Raw genomic sequence first — 20447 nt, 5'->3', positions numbered from 1 at the left:
AAGCACGTCGTTTAAAACGGCATTACGAGATACAGCTGCACTTTGTGAGGGCAAAGCAGCCAGGTGCCGCTCGGGGCCCTCACGTTTTGCTACCTGAGTCGCTGCCATCCCCCCTCCACACGCGGTGACAGCTAGTGGCACCTGCACCAAGAACAAGGTCCGAGATCTGCTGAGCACCTACTGTGGTAACATTCCATGGAGAAAATGGTGCAAGATCCCCAGTGTATCTTGTCCACCAGACTATATACACAGCAGGTTCAAAATAATCTTTCTGTATCCTAAACCCATGGGTTTGACGTGGATTCCCACTTTGGCCCAGGATTAACAGCCAATGGAAACAGCAGTTTTTATGGAAGTACTGCAAAAACTGGACAGCATCTATGGAACTACTTGGAAATGATTACACAAACTGATGTTTACTCCAGCAAAAAAAAGTAAGTTTTATACTAAACACCGCTGCAACCTGCCTGACAAATTATAAATAACTCATCTTCATCATTCCTGGAACCTTAACAACTTTGCAAAGATAGAACTGGCATTAGCCAAAATCCAGTGCTCTCTCTCCTTGCTACAGCACACAAAATTCATCCAAAAGTATTATTCCAGCTTTATTTATATTAAAAAAAAAATCCTGAGAAACTACTGGCAATTTTCAGAAACTATGGGGGAGTAGCTAGTATCTTCTGTCTCAAGCAACAGTGGCTTACAGACCTACAAAGTAGGTCTAAGCATAACTGAAATGATTGTAGCAGAAATGCTGGTGTAACCACAAAGTTACTAAACTTTCTATTTTTCTGTTTCCATTTTCAATTAATTTTTTTTTTTTGGATCATGTTCTGTGGTTGTCTGCAACATTTTTGTGTTGGAAATCTGTAAAATTAGGTACAAAGCCTAATGAACAAATTAATATGTGTAAATTGTCTCTCAGATCATTAGGTTTGTAGTTTATACTCCTTTGCCAAGTAGGAAGCCCTGGTGCATCCCTGGAGAAACCAACACAAAAATACAGTCCAGGACTGGACATAAGGAATTAGCTCCTCTGTGGAGAATAAAATGAAAGCTGCCATTATTTTTGCCTACCCAGAGAGTCTCTGCCAACTGTGAGGAAGCTCGTGGCATCTTTTACCCACCTTACCACAAGTGACTGGCAGGCTCAGACTGCAAAGTGAGATGTTGATATTTCTCATCACGGTCACACCTCCCTGTAAATCTCCTTAAGGGTGACACACACAGTACGGAGAAAGAATTGCTGTGTGTATTTGTTATTAGCGCGGGGTCAACCTCCTGTTTCTCTTAGTGCCCTCGGCCCGGAGCAGCCCCTAAATTTCACTCTCAGGAAAGTAGGCCGTAAGAGAACACGCACACCACAAGAAAACAGAATAAGACAAAAAGTTGTTAGCGAGTGAAGCCCACTTGCTAGGGGCACACCAAAATCTCAGCAAGAGGGTACAGAAACAGCATATTTAGGAAATACAGGAGACGTGAGAAAACAGGCTTGGGAACTACTTGGATCTCCTGCACCGGAGGGGCACAATCCCCTAAACTACCTCAGCACGGGCACTCTCTAGGTGCTGCCATCCCAAACGGCAGCAGGAAGAACCACAACCAAACGCCAAAATGCTCAGCCAGAACTCGGGTTTCTTTGTGTCTAAAAGGAGAGTAATGAAGCTTTGTTTCTCCCTAGGTAAGGGAAGGTGGTGCAACCAAGGTATCTTTGCAACCGGCTAATTCTCAGGTGAAAAAGAAGCCCCATGTGAGCAAGAGAGTAGAAAACAGTTATCTTCTGAAGAGAGAAAAATTCTTCGCAAGCACTGCAAAAAGTCTATGCTATGCAAAACCCCTCTCTTCTCTGAGAGAGCAAGTGAAAAGGGAAGAGTCATTATTCAAGTGCAACTCAAGAGAAAAACTCAGGCAAGTACAAAGAACTACTTGAGTCTCCAGGAAACATTATCTGATTTCTTCTGTGAAAGTATATCTCACCCAAAATGAGCAGGTGAAGACACTTGAGGTCCTGTCAAATGAAAGATTCAGAAGAGGATGCTTGCACACAGACACTGCCATAACCAGGAGGGAATTTTTAAAAAGGAACAGCGGCATCCTGGTCAGAGAAGTTTGGTGAGATCAATAGCTTCTTTCCCTGCAAGATAATTAAAAAGGCAAAAAAACAGGAGAGATTCCTATCCCACTGCATAATTCAGTGCCTTTTTTTTTTTTTTTTTTGGTCCAGAGCTGAACCAATAAAAGAGGTCAGCTGAGTGGTTAAGGAATCCCAAGACATGCCATCAAGACCATCAATGAAGAGACATCATGTTTTCCCTTCTACTTGAGCCAACACTTGCCAGGGAAACAGGACACACGCAAGAACGCACGGAAGCAGATTTAGCTATCTTCTCACTCCCCAGAATGAAAAACCCTCAAACCACCAATCTCATTTTTTCCTGTCTATGTAGGAACCTTCTAACAGATAAAAGCATAACTTTTTTACAACTGCCTCCTAATAGGACATATCTGAAAGGTGAGAAAACTGTTTCTAAGAATCCCCTTGTCAGAAGCAGGGCAGGAACCTAACTGTGCGTGTTCACGTGAATGGATGTCAGTACCCTGATATCCTGATCACTGTCATTTCAAAATAGGTGTCTCTTGTCTGATGAGAAGTTTCAGCTTAGCCTTAAGCCTGCCCAGCAGCTCTGTATCAAAACTCATGTGTTCAAAATGCTCCAAATCAGCATTTTTGAAGAGATTTTCCTCCCACTGAGAACTCCAGCCCAAAAGGAAAAGCAAAGGGAGAAAAGGCAAATTCTATTTCCAAAAATAGGAGCAATCTTCTGGCAAGCATCTCTCAGCACTCTGGTATGCTCCAGGGCAAACACATTTAAACCCTGAAGAAAAGCTCATTGCTCACGAGCACAGGTGTGAAGCCTCTGCAAGGTTCTTTCCACCTGCCTCTGCATCCGAATTACCCTGCCCTCCCATCCCTCCTGCACTCAGGATGTGAACAGCAGTCCCCACCATTTCCCTCCCTATGAAAGCTTTTGAAATTAAAATCCAATAAAGACTATTGTGTTACCCACCACTATTACACAGCACTATTGTGAAATATCTCCACTAAAGACCAACTGGAGGATCTTTACTTCTTTTGTAAAAGAAAGGAAGATGTTTCTTCCTGAACAAGCAGGTAGTTTTTTTTTTTTTTTTTTTCTTTTTTCTTTCTTTCTTTCTTTCATCTAATTAGGTATCTCAGGGCTCACAGAACTTCCTGACTTTGTAAAGCTGGCTCAAGTACAGTCTGTCATGTCTTGTACCCTACATCTACATGTCTATTCCCACAAGATCTTTCAACCCCCCTCGGAAACTATTACACCAAGTTACGTTTCTAGCTGCTAGATTCTATAGCAGTTGTATTCAGGCAATCCAGTGAGAAGAGCACTGCTGACTGTCTTCAGTATCGTCTGCTTTAAATGTTTAAGGAAGGACTGGATACCTCTTTTAACAAGCTAAGCTAGAAAACTTAACAGAAACAGCCACCACATTATAAATGTGTATGCACACAGTTAAAGGCATTATAAGCATTCATTTTTCTTTCCTCTCCTCCTCTGAACAAATTTGATCCCTGCCTCTAAACTACTGATATAATGAATGCATTGCTCAGCTCAATGAGAAATTCCAACACATTACAAGTCATAACCGATAAAGCATTTAAGAAACATTACTGGTCCTGAAGTAAAACCATTATCTTGGAACAAGTTTAAAAAGATGAGGATGGCAGACATGAAGCACTATTAGAATTTCCAAAGCTCTCTAGGACTTAACTAGCACTTGCTAGGAAAAAGATCTACCTACTTCAGGAGGCTATAAGGGCAGATTGCAGTGCACATTCAAAAGATTCAAACAACAAAAAACCAGCTCTGTATCAGTTTCATACAATTTTTAACTCCCACCCAGATGCAGCAAAGACTCCCCTGAACAGGCAGGCATGTCCTAGGCCCATGTGTGAAACTCCCACAAAGGTCACTGGAATTTATATTTACAGACTGAAAGCAGGACAAAGTCTCAGACCTTCAGAGTAGAGCATCAGGATGTGTGTGCATAGCTAGGGATCAGTACACATAAACATAATGAGAGCATACAGTCTTCTTGAAAACAAACAGTTGTGGCTCTGAGCAACAGTCATTTTCTTCTTGAAAACTGTAGCCATGGTAGGAACGGATGCTTAGACAGCATGCTTGCAAAAACACCTTAATGTTCACAGTTACTGAAAAGCAACAACTGACCTGATAAAGGTGTACTTTCAGATCTTCGTTATTCACACATTTATTTTTGCTTTTACAAAGAGATGCTAAGGAGGAGCAAGAGATCAAAAGAGTCAGCAAACCAGCTGCTGTTCTGTAAAAACAAAAGAAAAAGAAAATCTCACAAAGTTTAAAGAAAAAATCCCAAATCAATAAACTTTCATGGGTATGCTCTTCATTCAGATGAAATGAATGAATACTACTTCAACATTCAATTTTGGAAAAATAAAATGCAGAAGTACTTTTTTTATTCCAATACATCTTCACTATGTGTCACCAAATCAGCACCCTATATTTTTAGCTACTTTCAATTACCTTCAAACAAGACTTTGAATGAAATAAAGTGGTCAGAGAACTAAAGTTAATGGTTTCAAGGTTTGTCATCCTGCAGGAAAATTGCCTTTAAAATTCACTACACATTTTCTAGTAATGGTGGTATAAAGGCATGATTAACAGGAAGGCTGAGTGACAACTCATCAAGTAATTGCAGAATAGTGGATTCGCATTACTGAAAGAAATCTGCTGATTATTACACAGTTCCAAAATAACAAATATGCTTCACTAAAAGATCCATACTAATACCACCCATGACTGCCTGCCTTCAGTCATCAAGCAGAGGAACAGTAAAGGCAGCAGAAACTTTTGCATCCGTTTCCCTATCATGCTACAATCTTGGTATGGAAATAGCTGAACTGGACAGTCCTCAGGAACCTCTCACCACTGCTACAACCTCTCAAAGATTTTTAAGAGAGGCCTTGCAGTGACGGTGGCCACCTCCCTCAGCACTCGTAGGTGCATTCTGTACTTCTGTGCACGTGCAGTTCATTCAAACGTTCCCTAACCCATCCATCCTCTACCAAAGGAAAGCCTTCCTTGCTCCAGACATTCTCACGAGTCTCAGGGCCTTGGGTTACTGAAGGCTGTCTTAGTAGTAAAGACTGAGGTGAAACAGGCATCAAGTACCTTGGCCTCTTCCATGCCTTTTGCCACTGGGTGCCCTATCCCCTTCAGCAGCAGGCCCACATTTTCCGTAGCCTTCCTTTTGCTCCTGCTCTTCTGGGTTCCCTTCACACTGCCTGCCAGACTTAACTCCAGATGGGTTTTGGCTTTTCCAATCTCATTTCTTGCACATTCAGAGTTTCGATATGCCTTTTGGGTCATGTGACCCCCCTTCCATCTGTTGTGTGCTTTCTTTTTATGTTTGAGCTTAATCAGCAGCTCCTTGTTATCCCATACAAGTTTTATTAACATACTGAAAAAGCCCTGACCAGACACATGGTGCTATTGCTCCAGAGCACATGCAGTAAGTGCACCTGTTTTCCACTGGCACTCTAATTACTCCCTCCTGTATTTTGTCTTCCAACATCTCCTTATCTTCAGCATCCCACAATGTCACATCCACCACACGCACACATACACACACACACACATATATTTGTATCTTCATTATTGCTTCAAGTCTTTTCAGCTTCAGAACTCCCTAGACAAGATTCAAGCAGGCACAAATAGTTTCAGAGCTTTGATGTTTGTTGTTTTAGAAGAATAAATAGGAAGGTGTATAGCCAGGTAAAATGAATGTAAAGAAATGGTGGGACAAATGACTTGAAGGTCAGTTAATTCCAGTTTGATTTCTAAGTTGTTGTACTCAAATGTTCTTGGGAATAAACAAGCTCTGTTTGGACCAGCAGAAACATATAAATGTGCATAAATGACCAGGAGACTGCAATGGGCAAAACAATTCTCATGTATGTGTATAACATGCCCAGACATCAAGACTACGAAGGGCTTGCAACAGGCAGATTTAAATCACTGTGGAAAATATCAAAGCAGAATATCAATGCCTTTGAAAACACCTAGGCTTATAATTCTATCTGCATTCACATATCACTGCTTTAATCCTGTAATTTACTGGGGATCAGTCACCCTGGCGCTGATGGGGCACAGCATTTTTTGTCAGACAACAGAACAAAGTGTTGCAGTCTAGGCTCAAGGCTTCAAGACAATTCAAGGCTTTTTCTGAAGAACTACAATAATACCATTAGCTTCCTTCAGGCCAACAAACCGACTGCATCCAGCTATGAAAAAATGACTTCCATGATGAAAGAGTAGGTCACAAAAGGACAGGGAGGGATAAGGAAGATGCAGTAGAAAGAAAAAGCAAATCAACCACCAATGTTGAACAGTCAGAAAAGCAACAGCAGTAAACACAGAATGTAGAAAAGAGAAGCAAAAGTAGAAAGACAGGACACAAAACAGAGAAAGAAGAAGCGGGGAGTTCTTCCTACCCTATTCACTCACTTCGCTAAATAACCCATTAATTACTTTTATTCAAAGAAAAAATATTAAAAATTAGATGAAGGAATTCAGAAAGTTGCTGTCAAAGTAAATTGCTTTTTAAATGTTCTTATTCTGTATGTCAGTGCTATTTATCATGCTGGCGCCCCAGTGAAAATCCTCCTTTAATGACAACCTTTATTTTCATGTACAATTTGCAAATTTTTGTATTGCGAGAAATGTTTCCATCCAGACGAAATTACAGAACAATGCAAACAGCAAATAGATGTGGCTTTTGTGAAGTACTGCAGGAAAATCAGAAGTCTATTCTCATCCATATTAGTGAATAACTGACGTCTCTATAATCATGCTATTTAAATTCCGAATTTCAATGCCCGTCTCAGCCAATTTCCAATAATACAACCCCTCACATATATCAAAACTCAGCCCCCCAAACTGTGCTTATCAAAGAGCGAAGTAAAAAGTTTAAAGGCCAGCATGAGATGCTTACACCAGAGGAATGTTTGGTTCTCTTCCCACAACAGGCATTAAAGGAAATATTGCCAGAAGCACACACAGAAGAATCCAGATCAACGTTGTTGTCTAGAAGAAACAAACAAATGGGATTTTGGAGGTCATGTGAACAGACACTTGCCTTCACAGAACTACTACCAGTTACTAACATCTCCCACAGATTAAGAAAAAAAAAGAAAAAAAAACCCCTACATCTATCAAGAACATAATCAACTGAAAAAAAGAGCATAAGGTCAGTTGTATTACAGCAGTTCAATTTAATACAGAAAAGAACCTAATTTAAACAGATGTCAAAATCCTATCAAAGACAATGAGAATTAAAGCTAAGCTTGTACTTAAAAGCACTTTCTCAAAGTACGGCCTTCACATACTTTGCAATCACCAGAGAGCTGATGAGTAACCTTAAGAAGAAAGGAAAAAGAGAAGGTAATCTCATCAGAAGTTTGCCACAGCTAACAAATCAGCTGTTCTCTATTAAAGCAGTAACATTTTCCAGCTTTTTAATCTGAAGGCCATTTGATTTAACCACAATAATCATCTGATTTTCTAATTCTATCTGCCTGAGGAAAAAAGTTACCTTATTGTAAATAAGAATATTCTTAATAATATTCTAAATTCTCAATGTTTTAACTATTCTAAATGTTTTACATAAACATAAAAAAGCTAATGAGCAACCTTGCTTACAATTTTCAAGCTCAAATCCGATTCCAGTGCCTGAAAGGTAATGTTCAGTGCCACAAAATCTGTTCTGTGTCACCTTGATTAATCAAATGTAATAAAAAATAAGTAATAATATAAAGTAAATAAGTAAATATAAATCTTGCTCTCAATAGTTCTTGCAGAGCAAGACTTAACAACTTGCCTTTTTTTTTTAATTAGTTCTAATACCTAGATACCTAGAACTCCAGGCTTTAGGTATCTTGTGAAATAACAGAGGTTTGAATAAACTAATTGAACAACTATCTCACATATTATAACATATAATATAACATATAAGTTGTGCCACTTCACATCCATACTTATAGAAGTGGAGCTTTTCCAGGGAAAAAGAGTAAGAGCAAGCTGCCTCTGAGGAACAACACACGCCATATGATTGCAGACAATAAAGAAATGAGAAGCATTTTTCAGTTATCTTAATTTTTTTTTTCAATAAACAATCATACTTTTTTTCACCAGTCATGGATTGGTGAAACATTTTTGTCACCATGACAATCTGATAAATGACAAGTTACTTTAAAGATTTTAATCCAAATATGTTTAGATATGACATCACCAACATTAAAAACAAACAAACAAAAAGATAGCTTTGATAGTTTACTGATGGCTATCTTGAAATGAGGTCAGAAGCATGACAAATCAACCCAAGACAGTGAATTTTGGACTAGCCTGTTGGATTAGGATTATTCTTGCCTAAATGCAATGCTGACTACAATGCAGGAGAGCTGTCAGTCAGAATGTCAATCAAATCAGCAAGTTTTATTCTTGAACAGCCTCATTACATGTCTTGTATACAACTGATCAATCCAGATCGTGTTGCATCCTCTTGCCTTGCTACATGCTGCTCATCAGACAGATCTATATGATCATGACTAAGACACGGAAGCTGCATTCGGAAAGACGTCAGTCACTGCGTCCTAAAACGCCATCATCTGTCGGCCATCCAAAATGCCTTTTGTAGCAAAGCAATGCAGTACCTTTGCTTGAACATACAGCTGAGTGATCACGGGCCAGCCAGCCAAAACAAGAAGTCCAATAGTGAGTGTGGAGCGGTAGAAAAAGCTGAAAACCTAATAAAAATAAATAAATTCAACAAAATACTGATAAACACACTGATAATAAGACTTGAAATTCCTCAAATGGATAAATTCAAGCAATGAAATTTTCTGCTAATATATATGAATAAAATACTTACTAATATTTCAATTCCCAGTGCACAAACTGATAGAAATCCCACAGACTGGCCAACAGGAAGCGACGAGAGATTTGCAGCAACGTTTTGAATAACATGAAGTCTGTTTAAAACGATGGCACAAGGTAATTAGTATTTTAGCAGCACAAAAAAAGCAAAGGAGTTTTTCTCAGAAGGGATCAGAGCATGAGCAATGACTTAGGCATTGGTGCCCCTGTGTGCATCTAGGAAGCAGACCAGGTGATTGCTTGAGAGCCCTTCTGCCTGGCTTTCTTTGATTAAAAAACAAAAAGCAGAAAAACCTTTCAGGTTTCTTTCCATCCCATTTTTGACTCATCTTCCCTTGCATTTGGACAAGCTGCAAATTACTCTTTATCCAAATTGTCTGCAGGTTTATGAACATTTCTACTTCTGCTGTGTTTAATGTCAATCATAACTGATAAAACATTCAGAAGAAAACATTCCCTTGTTAGCTTCTTCACTACTTTACGAGGGAGCTCATTACCTACCTGCAGTTGGTCTCACTTTCCCTGAATAATACCTATTTTCTATCTGCAAAATTGTCAGTAGATTAGGCAAGCAATGACAATCAGAAAATACCAAATTCTTTTATGTTTGGGACATTTCTTCAGGTTAAAGCAGAATCAAGCAAGACACTTTTGTTACATTATCAGAGTCCAATCCTAAACATGACTGGCACATATTCTCTAAAAACTCTTGGAGTTCAGAAGACTTGACAGTTTGCAGGATCAGACAATTTTAAAACTACCTAAGGAAAGGAATAACTTGTCCCATTTTACAAAATAATAATAAAAATAAAGGCAGCTGCCACAATGCAAGGTTTTAGCTTCCTTTTCTATGATTACCAAAGTAGTGAAAAAATTTGTTTTGTAAAGACATTGATTAAATTTGGCTATAAAGAAGACATTATCTTGATTTGGCAGTTGTATCAGTCAGTTTGGAGACTGCTCTATATACCAATTGAAATATGAACCAGGGCATCCCAGAACATCCTAGGAAACATTTCACAAAGTTGAAAAAAAAATTGCATGTAACAATTTTTGTCCAACTCTTCAGAAATAATTTGTCAATAAAAAGAAGCATAGCTGTGGCTTTATAAAGCATGGTTTGTAAAACATGCAGTCTTTACTTACTCTTTCACAACCGCATACCACACCGGCACTGGCAACAGACAGTATATGTAGTAGGTCCAAGGACATGTTTGGATTAACAGGAAGAAAGCTATTATTGTTCCAACAAACACAAAACTGTACAAGAGAATAGTGGATTCCTGAAAAACAAATGATTAGACAAACATTCCTGAAATAGCACTAAAATGGTTTAAACTAGTAAAAGTGGAAGTGTATTTTCCACAGTAAAGCAGGTTCAATTCTAACAGCCACTCAAGCTGCCTGGTGTATATGTACACACAGTTTTCATCCAGACAGGAAACTAAGAGTAGAATTTAAAAATTTAATTCTAAATAAGTTTCTGCATAGGGCCCTGCAGCAAACTACGCAAACAAAGCACGTTTATACCATCTGAAAAAATCTGTGCAAGCAACATGACTTAATTTCAACAGATATTTAAAATCCAGTGGAGGTTGGAGGAGCCTTGGGAGAAAAAAAAAAAAAAAGATTCTTTTACATTTAGATACTATGTATAGATTTGGAGCATTACTTTGTAAGTTTACAGCATTATGGTCAAAATATTTAATGAAAATTCCATTAGCACACTTCTGCTTGAGCTACTTTTAAGAGAAATAACTAAATTAAAATACAACACATTAACACCTATGGGATAAAACAGGTCTTTTCAGGATTTAAGGGACAGATTTTAAGAAGTTTTTTCAGGAGAGCAGGCCCTCTCACTTGCCCCACAGCAGCTGACCAATCTCCCAAGCCCCCTGCTTCTGGCCATCATCCACAGCTAAGCGTTCCCCAAGCTGCTCCTGATCCCGCTGCTGCTTCCAGCCACGCGGATTAAGCTCAACTAGTGCTGATTTCAACCTGCTGCCAAGGATGTGAGGATGAAACAGGGCCAGCTGTACAGGAGCGGCTCCGTGAGGCAAGCCCATCCCCAAAGGTGGGCCGCGGGCCGCAGGCCGCACAGGGCCGTGTGGGAGCAGGGCTGCTGCAGGCAGCCAGTGCGTCAACGGCCAGCACTTGACCATCACCACGTACAAACTGGGGGGCTGAAGTTGTGTATTTGAAAGAGACTGCTTCAATCGTGAAGGAATTCCATGTTTGCACTGCCTGCTGGCACCGACTTTGCAAATGCTTCTGCTGTTAAGGCTTGCTACAGCGCAGAAGCGCCCAGCTGTGCTAGAGATGCAGAAAAGAGGTCGCCTTAACTCAGAGATCCTAAAATTTCCATATGGAACAGAGGACTAGAGCTGAATGTAGTTTAGAGAGATGCACTAAAAGGTTCCCAAACAAAACTAGCCCTGTTATTATATTTAGTCCTGAACTACAAAGCCAAGTTTGGGTTTCTTTTAAAACATTTAAGACTTCAGTGAGATTAGGAGATTCTTCCCACCATGTACTAACACAAGCATCGTCTTAAACCATGAGCTATAAGGAGGAATATCAAAAAGAGATATGAAAGTCTGAAATGGATGCTCTCAAGCAGACAGGCTAATCCTTAACACAGCACTGGTTAACAGCAGTATCTCATCTACACAAAGTGGAATATTAAACAGATTCTCCATCTGCCTTTTACCTGACCATCGAACCACTCCTAATTTAGGAACATTTGAGTATTGAAGTGTCACCGGTGATGGAAGATTATGCACAGATTTTAAATAAACATTCCTATTTTTATGTACTGCACCCTGACACAGCAAGGGCAGCCTCAGTAACTGAGGCTGTCAGTCTACTGTGCAGCCAACGACAGAAGAAACTTATTTTCTCCTAAATGGCCTTTCTGTTTCTTTGAAGGAGTTAACTTGACAAACACGCAGCGGTGTTGTCTAAGCTGAGATGACAGACACTCAGTTAGGAGTTCACACCAAGATGTTATCGTTTTTTTCTGTTCCTCCCCCCAGACTGTAATTGATATAAAGCTGCCTTGATCTAAACTGACAGCGAGTGTAAGAGCTAAATGATTTCTAAAACAGAATTTCTGGTAAGATAAGCCATTAAAGAAAGATAAAGTATGCCATACTGAAAGCTGACCTACTGCAATTTTAGTCTATTAGTTTTAAATTTCACATTTGCTGACATACGGACAGAATGAAAATGTATAAATATTATATGCACACAATACAATCTGTCAGAGAATGAGTAAACGCACGATCAACATTTTATTCCATATAGAGATATAAATATTACAGAATCCAATAGTGGATCATGCACTGAAGACAGAAGCGAGATTTGCATTTTCTGTGAAATTTTAAAAGTAAGTTAAAAGGCTGAGCTTCTCATGAACTGAAACAACACACCACTTTAAAAGAAGTTTTTTCACAAGCACTGTAAGAAAAAAAAAATTTTGTAGAAGACATGTGCAGAATATGCATTTTCGTTACTCAAAAGTTCCTATCAGATTTTGTCTGTGCTATGCAGAAGACTGTTTTTTAATGGTAGATTAAAAATCTACCATAGAAAAATTCTTTAAGTAGCTTCAATATCAGCTATAAACCAAGTAACTTCCATATAAGACACATTAGTCTCACACTATGACTTCCTAAGTATTTAGGAGCATTAAGATTAAAATGGCTTCTACAGAAAAAGGCCTGTTACTACAACTAGAGAAAAAGAAATCTATAGACAAAGAACATCAAAAATCTTAATTTGTTGTACAAGTGCCGTGGGAATAAAAATTTTCTTAAACACAAGAAAAAAAATGTATATATCAAATTATTTGAGAAATGAAAATCTGACGTTGATTAAAAATACAAACATTTTCCTTGTTCTTCTTGATCAAAATACAAGGCTTTTGCTTTATGTTGTTATTAGTATACTCAAGTCTATTTTCTTACAATTATTTTGTTCATACCTAATGTAACCAGAATCTTGGATTTCTTCTCAGTTATTTGATGAAACAAAATGTAAGCCACAGAGTATAGCACTTATGAATATTTTTCCATTTCAATTTTGTTTGATCATTTTCATTAAAGGCCAAGAATATCTCATTTCAGCCAGCAGTAAAATCCTCAGGATCGCATGATAAGAATTTTCTGAGTAATTTACTGAAGGTAGTAAAGATGTTAAGTGAGTGCTCATTCTCCCTTACAATATCTAATTGAAACAACTCCTTTTATTCTGAAACAAATTCTTGAAGTTTGAGCTTTTTTTTTCCTTCTCCTTAAGGCTTTAATCTTCCTCTAGTGTTTTTTAGCCTGTTCAGCTTTGAGGTATCTCTTTTTTTTTGATGAATGAGTGAAAGAAAAATGAATTTCCTAGGATTTTGTACTTTGTGAAATATCAAACCATAATAATTTTGTAAAAAAGAACTCCTTCATCTTTGATGTCTTCTGCTGCTCTCTGCAAATTGCAAGAAGCAAGAGAGTAAGATGAACTGTGAAACCACAGTTCACCTTTCTATTAGAATACGTTCTGTATTTTGAAAATGTGATGATGAAACTGCTTCTCAGCTTCAGAAGATTGATTTTAGATTGCTATGAGACAAAGGAACAAAAGAAAATTTATATGCCAAACACTTTTTGACCTTTTAATAACAGGCCCTTAATGACCTTTTAATAAAAACAAAAATATATTTGTAGCATCCATCCTTCCAAACAGTGCCAGCTGTTCCACAATTAATGCCAAAAACTGACTTCTGCTTAAAGAAAGACCCTCTAATAGTTTTAAATCACTGTCTTTGTTTGCATTTGCATTAATATTTAGCAAAGTGCAGAAGGACAGGAAGAAATAGCAGTGCTCCAGATGTGGGTTGAAAGAAATTGTGAGAAGAGGATTCTTCAGATAAGAGCTGAAAGTCATGAAAGCTTGAGGCTACCTGTATTTTTTTGGCAACAAAATCATGGTTTGGCTCTGATCCAAAACCATCCCTTCTTTTTTTTCCAACATTTATCCCTTGCAATGCACTGTGCCCACTTGAAGACAGTATGGTAGACATGCAGTGCTCAGGAATACTGATCCTCATCAAGGAACTGAAGAGTGGGGAGCTTGCCAATCTCCACGAGTCAAGAGAACCAGGTGCCTCGCGATCCCCACTGGGAGACTGTGCATACATATGACATTGAAAACTGATAGCGAAAAACACTGCATGTTTCTGACCTACCTTGCCATGACTTTGGGCAGCCTTAGCCAGATTGGTATGGGTCTTGACAATCACCAAAATCACATAGGCTGTCCAGCCCATAAAACCCATGGCAATGCTCAGGCCCAGGAATAACCTGTCGTAAGTATGGTAGTAAGACAGGCCTTCCAAAGCAAGGTTAATCAGGGTTTTGCACAGAGATACCTGGAGAGACACAAAACACATAAGCAGAAGGTTAGAATATTGCAAACTCCACTCCTGCTTGTTTTTCCAATGAGCACTTGGCCGTACGTGTTCCAGCAGGGGAGAGCCACAGGACAGCTACGCACTTCTTAAGGCACAACATTTAAATGGCAGAAGGATTAGGGGTTAAACTTGGTTGCTCTCCAGCCTGAAATATCCCCTGCTGGGAGGGACACTCTCCAGCAGCAGCAAATACTTAAAGCATCTTGCCAAAACATGAGAGAGAAATTCAGAGACTGATCTGGGGCACCGGGTTAACTCCCGAGAGAGTCGCTTTGGGCTCCTGAGGCATTTGAACACGAGAGGGCTGAGCTTCAACCAACCACAGGTACCTTAGCTCAGTACCTTTTCCCCATTACTAATGGTTTTGAAACACCATAACAAAGACTGTGATTCCCTCACAGTGAGGGTCATTCCTTAGAGAGAGATCTCCTGACACCTGCAATTCCCACAAAGGTGGGAAACCCAGCTGTACGACTTGGCCATACAGGACTGTCTTAGATCTCTATGGATAAAAACAAGAATAGGGGCCAAGAAACAAGTTGAACATACAGGATGATGCTTACTATGTGTACCCTGCTATACACTACCATTCTTATATTATTGTCTCTGATAATTGACTCAGTATGGAGTGTAAGTCTAGGCACAGTTAATGGAAATTTGATATCTGTCTCCCAGCAGAAGCAATAACGCTGTTTTCTCTTGGCACACTTCATTTCCAGTCCCAGCTGAATTTCAGCAGGCCTCAATCAATAACGTGCCCACAAAGTACTGTGACACTTCAGAAAAGCAGAGGTTGTTCAGTGAATATGTTCCAGTCAAATAAGTGTCAGGTACAAGGAGCAGGCCAACATTATTTTAAGATATGTGTGCCTCATTGACAAAATCCTTTGAGAAGTGGCCTTACATACAAAATATTTGAAATGGCATGAAGTCCCCCAAAATAAATGGATCATACCACCTCCTTGCAGTTTTTAGATAAACTGATAGGACACTGGCATTCCTATTTAAGCCACAAAAGTGGAAAAAAATCCCAGCAACAATCAATAGGAAAAGGCACATCAGCTACTGAAGCAATCACAAATCTGCCAACGGGCAAACACACGCAAGATCATGTCACTCTTCATGATACAAACATGAACGTGCAATTGCAATGAAAAGAGCTGCAGAGAGTTGAGGAGGCAAAGCATCTTCTATGTCCCAGCGGGCAGCTTGCAGCACAACCACCTTTTGCCTCCCAGTTCAGGGAGCTGAGGATAGCAAAGGCTCAGACAAAAACCCAATACACATTAGCAATCAAAGCAGTAACCTTGAACACTCAAGTGAACAAGGGGTAAAACTCATATATAATCAACAAAACACTCAAAATCACAGGTTCTACCAGTACGATGTACAAAATACTTTCTATAAGTAAACGTATAACAGCCAACAAGTACTAGGAAAACAAAACAAAACAAAAACAAAATATCACAACTCTGTTCCTCTGCCAATGAATCTCCAAAGAGATTCACTGATTTCCACTGAGGTAATCCCAATTTACAAAGACGTAAATGAAAATGCATTAAAATATAAAATAGATGTAGCTCTTCTGTGCATAAAATAGTAGTTTGATTCCACTAGGAAACATAGGAGAGCTAATTCCTAGCACATAATGGAATTATCCTTACATGCATTTGCCAGATGAAATGTATATAGTGAACCTTCCCGTGTACTTTTTAACACAAAGGACAGTAACTAGCCTAAACCTGTTAAAACTTGAGAATTCCTTGCATCACCTAACTCTACGAATGATTTCTGTGAACATCAGAATACAAGCACTGCTGAACCATGATCATCACATCCCTTGTCGGGGGTGACTTATAGCAAATGCTTTGAAAACAATATAAGAACTGGGAAGTACAGAATGGTTCTTTCCACATGCAGCTCTCAGGGTCTGGTAATCTGGAATGTGAAACTAAAAACAAGAACAGCTTCTTCAGGTAAGAGAAGAACAAAACAAAGTAGGATCTATGATGGGGAAGACATACTTTTTTTTTTAAATGGAACTAACAGCCTGAAAAATACCAACATGAGCTATATGCCTTAGTTTCTGCTTGAAACTACCACTTTTCACACTGGAAATGAATACATACATTGCATCTCAATACACTGTGCAGTAGTAGAAGAACACTTTAGAAGACATGAGAAAAACAGCAAGTCAGCATTGTTTAGAACTAAATGGCATGGAGTGTGGAATTTTGGAGACTTCAAATGATCATATATTCCATTTTAGTAAGCGAGATGTGCATTAGAAGAAAAAAAAGACAATTTTCTTAGTTTCATTTCAAGTTAAACAAATTTAAATACATATTTACATAAAATGGAAGTTCTAATAAAAATTTTCTAGAAGGTAAATAGCAAAGACACACTTACCGCTTCATCGTACTTTTCCTGCTGAATATAGAGTCTTGTTTTCTTTAAAAAATTAATTTGTTCAGAATCAGAAAGGGGCCTGTAGAACAAAAGAGAGAAATACTAATGTTGCTTCTTTTTGTGAATAGAAGAACAGGTGAAAAATCTATGACTCTGGAATGAAGCAAACCAAAATATTCTAAACTTCATTAGAGAAGTAATCCATTCCTGTGCATTCTTCACGGATGAGTCAATATGGTACTGTCTGATTTATCCCAAGATCTTTGTATTAAGTGACACTTCCTTCGTGTAGGCGTTCCCACCTAACAGTACTAGTGAAAACTCTACAACTTCTGCACTGTTATGGATGATTGCTCTGGACTAGAAACACTGCACATGCAAGAATTAAGCTATTTAACTGATTTCATACCAGCGGTTGTAAGCAGGTTATATGTCTGTCAACATGGGATCATTTTTTCAGGTTCCACACTTACAAAATGTGACACTTAACCATCTTTTCCTTGAAGAACAAGTGCCTATCTCCTCACCACAGAATCACAGAACGTTTAACGCTGGAAGGGGCCTTTTGAAGTTCTTCCAGTCCAACTGACCTGCAGAAGCAGGGTCACTTAAGAGCAAGTTGCACAAGGTCATATCCAGGCAGGTTTTGAAGATCTCCAGAGATGAAGACTCCACAAACACTCTGGGCAGCCCGTTACAGTGCTGTCACCCTCACAGTAAAGAAGCTTTTCCTCAAATTTGGGTGGAACTTTCTGTGCTTCAATTTGTGGCCATTGTTTCTTGTCCTCTTTTCAACACCACTGAAAAGAGTCTAGCCCCATCCTCTTGACACCTTCCCTCAAGGTATTTATACACATTAAGATCCCCTCTCAACCTTCTCTTCTTTAAGGTGAACAGGCCCAGCTCTCTCATCCTCTTCTCACAGGACAGATGTTCTAGACCCCTAATCTTCGTAGCCCTATGCTCTACTCTCTCCATTAGTTCCATTTTTCTCTTGTAGTGGGAAGCCCAGAACTGGACACAGCTCTCCAGATGCAGCCGCAGCCGGGCTGAGTAGACGTGGAGAACCTCCCTCAACCTGCTAGGAACTCTTCCCAATGCACCCCAGAAGACCACTGGCCTTCTTGGCCACAAGGGTGCATTGCTGCCCCATGGTCACCTGCAGTTCACCAGGATGCTCAGGGTGGCTCTCCAGCAGGTCAGCCCCCCACCTGTCTTAGTGCAGAGGGTTATTCCTCCCTAGGGGCAGAACCTGCACTTGCCTTTGTTGAACTTCAAGAAGTTCCTCTCTACCCCATCTCTCCAGCCCATCCAGGTCCCTGTGGATGGCAGCATAGCCTTCTGGGTTATCACTGACTCCTTCCAATTTTGTATCATCAGCAAACTTGCTGAAGGGGGACTCTCTCCCTTCATCCAAGTCATTGATGAGCAAATTGAACAAGACTGGACTCAGTGCTGACCCTTGGGGGACACCACTAGCTACAGGCCTCCAACTAGACTCAGCACCACTGATCACAGCTCTCTGAGTTATGCCATTTAGTCAGTTTTCAGTTCACCTCATTGTCCACTCATCTAACTCCCACTGTTTGAGCTTGCCTATGAATGAGTATGTTATGGGAGACAGTGTTGAAAACCTTGTTGAAGTCAAGAAGGAGAACACCCACTGCTCTCCCCTCACCTACTACCCAACCAGTCATCCCCTCATGGAAGGCTATGACATTGGTTAAGCATTCTTTCCACCTGGGGAATCCATGCTGACTACTCCTGAGCACCTTCTTGTTCTGCACGTGCTTAGAGACAACATCCAGCATGAGCTGCTCCACCACCTTTCCAGGGATGGAGATGAGGCTGACTGGCCTGTCATTCCCTTCTCATCCTTTTTGAAGACTGGAGAGGGAGGGTGAAGAAAAACAGATAAGGTGGTGATGGGTGTCTGACCACCTTAATTTGGTATGTGCAGGGGAGAGATTAGAGAAAACATCTGAAAATAGCAGAGAACATTAGTTCACTCTGCACCTTCACCCTATGTCCCTCTAAAAGCCAACCTTACAGCTTCATAGGGCAAGAGTAAGAAGCACATGAGCAGTGCATATGCACCAAGGTTGATGTTAGTCATCTTGAAGAGCTGATTCTAAAGAGACCCAAGTATTGCCTTACAGAAATATTAATCCCTCAAGTCTTGCAAGTCTTGCTAAGTTTCTTGGCAGTGGAAAGTGAGAGGGAAGAAAAAAAAAAGGGTATCTTAGCTTTTAGGTAGGATTTTAAAAATCCAGAATAAATATTGAGCAGCTTTATTTAAGACTCAAATACGTCTAAGATGTTTCCATGTGCACTGTCTCATTTTTACTATTTTACACCTTTTTCTACCAATTTTACCCTTGTCACATTCAATGCCAAAGTTTAACATGCTAAAAAAGCCCTATTTTTATCTTTCACTTTATATCTTTCCATGTAGTCATTTAGCTATAAACCCTTTAATTATCTTTTTATTCTCAGAGAATGATTTTATTATTAATGAACAAGTTACAGCCTTTTCCAGTTCCTTCTTAGATGACAGCTCCTGGGATCTCTGCACATTGTACGGCGTAACTGAATAATGGCGCTTTTAAGCAGTTAAGTTTCAGCAAGCCAAATACGGAACACAATTACTATGTCAAAAGAGCTACCACTGGCAAGTGCATTGTTAATTTTTAAGAGCTAGCTAATATTGTACCACACACTTTATCTTACTTTTATCATGCTTTTCTAGATGCTAAGCTTACGGCAATCTACAGATTCTGTTTTTGCAAACTTTATGAATACTACCAGGAACTAAGGACTGTTCATACGTACCTGTATGAAAATGCATGTTTTATCCTGAACACAGGGCTTGTCTTCTCAGATATTTTTGTCACCATATTGAACTCTTACAGAGTGACAGGAGAATTTTGCATCTTGCAACAGGCTAGAAAGAGTTATTAAATATTTTGATTACCCTTCCATTAAGGGATGGGCATGGCTCGCCATGAGTTTATTATCTGTTGAGGACCTTGGTCACTTGCTAAAGCTTACAAAGATGATGGGAGATTTAAAAAAGGAGTCCCTTGTTAGAAACAGCAGAAAGAGTGGAGAGACAAGGTACAGATAAGTCATGTACAAGAAGGCCAAGAACTTCAAAAGAGCTGAGTCTAGAAACCCTGCAGGACTCTTGACTTTAGCCCAAAGGAATATACAGAGGAGAGAACAAAAAGACAGAGAAATGCATGCAGAGTAATTTGATTTCATGAATTTCTGCACTTCCAGTTCTAAACTAGCAAGTCATCTTGGAGTCTTTGCTAAACTTGCACCTTTCTGCTTACTTCAGCAAGAATATGCTCCAGAACAAATGGCCTGTAATCTCAGAATAATCACAAGGTAGAAGCCACATATCAAAGGGTGTGCAACAGGTCACCAGGAAAACAGCATCACAGAAGTGGGAAGAAAGAGGAAAAACTCACGCAACTGAAGGCACGTAGACACAACGGGATGGCATCTCCAGCAAACACAACTGGTGCCTGCTCTGAATCTGCAGTTCACTCAGGCTC

At 39.6% G+C, this 20447-nt stretch overlaps 1 protein-coding gene across 1 annotated transcript in view; it reads right to left on the bottom strand.

Annotated features, from left to right (window-relative positions):
- Positions 1-20447, bottom strand: part of PIGN (phosphatidylinositol glycan anchor biosynthesis class N) — an 85820-nt gene that overhangs the window by 23943 nt on the left and 41430 nt on the right. The window contains exons 12-18 of the mRNA XM_088521339.1: positions 16885-16963; positions 14251-14433; positions 10161-10297; positions 9010-9109; positions 8792-8884; positions 7075-7166; positions 4272-4383 (exon numbers count right to left, since the gene is read on the bottom strand). Of these exons, the coding sequence (XP_088377465.1) occupies positions 4272-4383; positions 7075-7166; positions 8792-8884; positions 9010-9109; positions 10161-10297; positions 14251-14433; positions 16885-16963 (796 nt within the window). The remainder of the gene's footprint in view (positions 1-4271; positions 4384-7074; positions 7167-8791; positions 8885-9009; positions 9110-10160; positions 10298-14250; positions 14434-16884; positions 16964-20447) is intronic.

The sequence above is a fragment of the Tinamus guttatus genome, unplaced genomic scaffold, assembly GCF_059628265.1.
Source record: "Tinamus guttatus ecotype Peru unplaced genomic scaffold, ASM5962826v1 Tinamus_guttatus_pri_ptg000117l, whole genome shotgun sequence".
Classification (NCBI taxonomy): Eukaryota; Metazoa; Chordata; class Aves; order Tinamiformes; family Tinamidae; genus Tinamus; species Tinamus guttatus.
Note: the sequence above shows the minus strand (reverse complement) of the source record. Positions and strands in the feature narration are given on the sequence as shown.